This window comes from Gavialis gangeticus, unplaced genomic scaffold (genome assembly GCF_001723915.1).
Source record: "Gavialis gangeticus isolate Ggan-Ray unplaced genomic scaffold, GavGan_comp1, whole genome shotgun sequence".
NCBI lineage: Eukaryota > Metazoa > Chordata > Crocodylia > Gavialidae > Gavialis > Gavialis gangeticus.
This window is the reverse complement of record NW_017729025.1, coordinates 132,379,749-132,384,901: the sequence shown is the minus strand read 5'-3', so window position 1 is coordinate 132,384,901 and position 5,153 is coordinate 132,379,749. Positions and strand designations below refer to the sequence as shown.

At 40.0% G+C, this 5,153-nt stretch overlaps 1 protein-coding gene across 3 annotated transcripts in view; it reads right to left on the bottom strand.

Moving 5' to 3' along the window:
* The window catches only part of GALNT18 (polypeptide N-acetylgalactosaminyltransferase 18), a 645,416-nt gene that overhangs the window by 294,579 nt on the left and 345,684 nt on the right, over nt 1–5,153 (bottom strand). For all 3 annotated transcript variants that reach the window (XM_019519580.1, XM_019519578.1, XM_019519579.1), the window contains one exon: nt 2,139–2,331. In XM_019519580.1, coding sequence (XP_019375125.1) covers nt 2,139–2,331 — 193 coding nt within the window. The remainder of the gene's footprint in view (nt 1–2,138; nt 2,332–5,153) is intronic.

Below are 5,153 nucleotides of genomic sequence, written 5' to 3'. Positions count from 1 at the left end.
CCCCAGCTCACAGGGACCCCAATCTTGCTCCCCCCTCCATCCTGACTAAACCTTCCTCCTGAACCAGTCCGTTCCCTTGCAAGCTGTCCTGCCAAGTCACACCCCCAGAGGTGAGTGGAGGATTTGGTTTGGTGCCAGTGCCACCCCCTTGGCACCAGAGTTCAGGGGGTAGAAAGTTTGTCCACAAAGAACAAGAGGGTAGGAGGAAGGGACACTGCATCCTGGGATGCAGGAGGACTGAAGCTTGGGCGTCTTATCTCTGGGAAGTGGCCACATATTCAGGGAACACAAGCTGGGTAACATGGATCAGAGATAAACTTGCCCTGGAGTGGCATAACTTAAATACACCTAAGGGGTACTTAAAACTATTTTACACATCTTAATGTGTGGATAATCCAGGGGTTAAGAACTCCTTGAGCTGCCTAAACTTAATGTGTAACAAAGCTGTGTCATTCATTATTTTGTATATATGAAATCATAAACATAACTTAATTCCTAACATTTTTTCACTCTTTAGAGTTAATTAAGGACCAACACTTTCATGGAAAATCATTATCATAATTCCTTCTAGCTTAGTTTTCTTTAAAAGTCCCAACTACAATAATTTTTTCCCAGCTACAGTCATGTTCATTTTTTCTCAGTCTTTTTAATATTTTATACCTAGAGAACTTAAATTAAAATCCTTGAAGAGCATCATTTCATATAAGAACAGACTTGCTCCCATTCTGGTAATAATGTCCTGTTAATCCTAGAAGACTGATTTTTTTTCTAAATTAATTAACAAATTAAAAAAAAGAGACAGATTGTTCATAAGAATGCTGATAAATGGATTAAAACTGAAAATGCAAATATAATTGCAAAGGCCTTGATATCCTTAAAGTTGCCTTTACCGTAAATATGTTAGTTTTGTAATATCTAGTCTCAATACTAGTTCTGTAATCAAACTGTTTTATTAATTCTGGGTCATATGTTTTATATATTTTTTTATTTAACATATGGTAAAATTACTGATTTGCTTCTTTTCCATATTAAAACACATGGTTAGAAGACCTAAAAAAGGAACTAGCTCGATTGGTTAGGGAATCCATAACGATCTATACAACCTTTCACTTCTGGGTCACTCGTTTGAACTGAATCCTGGTTTGTATCAACAACAATTATGATGACCTTTTTAGTGGGTTATCAGAAATATCTTAATCTCTATCTAGTCCCGAATGGACAAGTGTCCCACTACCAAAATTTGTAGCTTTGCAACATGAGAAAATACACCTAGTACTGCAGGGATCAAGAGACTTAAAACAGGGAGAACAGAAGTGGGCACTCCATAATAGACTGAAGTGCATTAGCAGAGCAGTAAAGGGAAGTCTGTGCATTCAATGGGCCCCACACAGTCTGCAATCAGGGCACAATGTGTGTATCTACGTAACATGCATTGGAATAGCAGTGATCAAGTAGGCTTGAAGCACCTGTATCGGAAAACAGCCAATTTAAACCTAAGTTGAGGTTCTATCAACATTCAGCTGCCAGGGGTCATCCAAGAGATGTACTAAATCAGCACCCCACCAGAACAGCCTGCTTGCTGACTTTTTCAAGGTGCACACTGCACCACTCCAGAGGGACTCTCTCATTACTGAGGTCCCTTAGATTCCATGGTCTGGGTTCCACAAGCTTCCAAAACAGCAATTCCCTGTACTTTCTAGGTCTTGGGAATAAATAGATGTTTAACAGAAAATAAGCAGCACCTTCAGCACATACCTAGAGGTACGTCTGTACGTACGTCTGTACCTACAGATACGTACAAAAAATAAGCAGCACCTTCAGCATGAACCTAGAGGTATGTCTACATACCTCACATAATGGCTATGTAACAATCATCATTAGGACTGGATTTTCAAGGGAAATTAAGGAAGTTAGGCCCTGACTTCCAGTGGTCATTGGACACCTAATCCTTCTAAACCTCTGAAAATTGCATGCTAATTCCATGAACTACTCTTTTGATCCAACCTAGGTAACCCATCTGCTAGCCCTGCAAGCGCTTTATATTTCATCACTCCTCCAGCTGGCAAACTTCAGAACTCATGAACTAATCCTTGGCATTTCTTGGGCAGCTCATACTAAGTTTAATTGAAAGCACTTACCCATTAGGCCTGAGGTCTGGCAGTGACCTATCCAGTGGCAGGCGATCACTTAGGTAAGCATTGTAGCCATAATACTGGAACTGTTTAAGGGCAATACGTCTGTTCTCAGGACTAAGGTCCTGGCCCCAATGAGCAAAGAGGGATGAGTCTGTGAAAGCTTCTGCAGGGTTTTCTTCTGGTTTAGGTGGTGCTTCTGTAAAAGACAAAGATGAAGAGAAATATTTTTAGACTTTTAGTGCAAGCCAGGCAGGTAGCCACTTTTGTAGCAACAAGAGAGCAAAGTGACTTTCAGGAAACAAAGCCCAGGGAAAATCCAATTGCCTTTCAATAGGCTTTGTTTCCTGAAAGCTACTTTCCTCTCCTTTCTGGAAACAAAGCCAATCACAGAGCATATGGTTCCTGTTTATTACATTCTTGAGATTTCAGATAAAATGTTCTAAACACAAACACCTATATTAGTACCTGATAGCATCCACAGATTAAAGATTAACAACACTAGTTAAACAGTTCTTACTCATGATGATAAAATCAGGTTAGGAATGGGACTCTGCTTGAAATGGCTGTGCGCTGGACTGTAATGCCAATAAGCATATTTTTATTCACTAGTATTGATTTTTATTTAACCTCATTGAGCAGTTTTAAAAATTAAATAAAACAACAAAAGCAAAAATAAAGTCTTATAGAGGGAGCAGAGAACATATGCATCTCTTCTCTGTACACGGTGTGCCAAATAGTTCCTGAACTCTGCATATATAGGGATTTTTTAAATTTACAGATGCAATGCAAAGAAAGCAAAAGACAGCTATTTAAGTTACAGATACATATCATCATGTTTAAATACAGAATCGATTTCAGCCATATAGACTCAAAAGTTTAATAAATCTGGTCCATTGCCTCTCTAAGATGCAACATAAAGGGATAAGTTACTCTGGGAATCTGCAGCACACAGCAGTTCTGAAAAATGGTGCCTGATTAATCAAACAGAATTGATTCTGATGTTGAAAAACTTCTAATTTGGTGTTTCACCAACTCAACCCTTCCAATGCCTTACAGCACAGTGGCCAATCTGTACTGACCAACCAAGTGGCACAGCAGCCTCTATATGTGGCACACAACAGATGGGGGAGAGGACAGGCAGACTGAGGAGAGGCAAGCAGGGCAAGTATCATAAGGCAGAGCTCAGGCAGGGAGCAGAAAACAGAACGCAGAGAAAGGAGATTGGAGAGGCATTCAAGAGTATAGGGCTCATTTGTGGCATACCTGCCAAAGAGGGTGGCCCTCACTGCCTTAAAGGACTTTCCAGGATCTTCACTTTGAATGTTTTTTTTTCCCCTTGTGGCCACCTCTTGTACCTTAAAATTATTCCAGGAGATTACCATCTCTGGAGGCAGTGCTGATGCACGTGTCATGCTTAACACCAACAGAATCAAAAACAAAGACAAAAGGCAGCTTCAGCCAGACAGATAGGAATATATAAAGAGCAACAACTTATGTAATGACTGTGTCTACCACCCAGGTTCATAACTCCCTACTCATGACAAGAAGCCCATCCTTTTATCTTTTTTTTAACACAAATTGAGAAGATTAAGCTGTTTGCATGCTCCGAGATGCTCTTCTTTCTTTGACAACTCTGACAAGAGACTAATGAAGGACTGGGTGCTTACATTAGGTTCCAATCTCTGTAAATATGTAGTGTTTCTTAATCTGTCATGGCCCTTTGTTAGGCCTGAATGCTGGAATGAGCTCCATTTCATTTCAAGGATGAAAGGCATGCTAAGTTCTCAGTCAAATGAGAAGACAGCCCTGACAGGTCTGCTACCAAACAGATGAAGGTAATATAAGAAGAGAACAGAGACTGTTTGATCCAACATGACTTTGAAATGGAATTTAATTAGGAAAGATCAATGAATGCAAGCTGATGTTCAGAAGGGCACTTGGAGAACTTTCTAATTTGAGGTAGGCAGGTTAATTTTTAACTATTAAGCCAAGAACTGTAAAAACAGTAGCAGTGACAGGCAAAGCTAGTTGTTTCTTGACACCTTCCTGATGTTCACATGTGCAGCTTCTGCTCACACAGCAATCTCATTGACCACAAGAGATACTGAGTCCACAGAGTTCCTGACACAAGCCAGTGGGAACTATCAATGCCCAACACTTCTCAGGACCACACAGATATCCAAAGTCAGGGAAACATGAAAAAGTGTGTTTAATTTTAAGCATGTGCTTAAATTCTTTGCTGAATCAAGACTTATCTTAGGTAAAAGGAACAGGAGTAAGTTGTTAAGATGTTTAGCTGTTAACTAAACATACAAGCTATTAATGTATTTTCACACATAGGATGAAGAAATGGGACAAGGGGATTGCAAGATAAATAAAAGAAAAAAGAGGATAAAAATTATGGGGTGGGAAGAGGATAGAGGTGAAGAGATAAACAGGAGTTTGCTTTGTAATTTCCAATAACAACCTGAAAAAAAAATCTATTTTTACGTGTAAAGTTCCCAATCCTGCTCACAGATAAATGCCAAGGATACAGATAAGGGCAGAATTTGGCCTGAAGAGAATTTAGGGCTCCTGAAGGGTGCTAAATATATAGCTCTACAGAAGGACTCGCTTTTACCAGGTCATGTACAACATGGGTAGTCCTTTACTAGCGTCTTGTCACTATTCATAAACCCCAACCATACTCTCGATGTCTGTCAAAAATGACACGTGCCAGTCACTTTGGTTGGTTTTTGCAACATTAACATTCACAAACAGACAGTTGATTGACTTTAAACAGGCCATTTCTAATGGTGCAGAAGAGCCAGTTGGTAAAAAGTTTGTATCACTATTGGCCACAGGCCAAACTTAGACCACTTGTGAAGAGGTAAAAATCACTCCATTATCTAGATTCTCCCAACCAGGAAGTAAGACAATATATGGATCCATCCTTCCATCTCTCCTGCTCTTGTGCCTTCTGTCCTTTAGGCAAATCAGCAAAATGATCCTAGCACAGGCGACTGGTGTGGGGGGGGG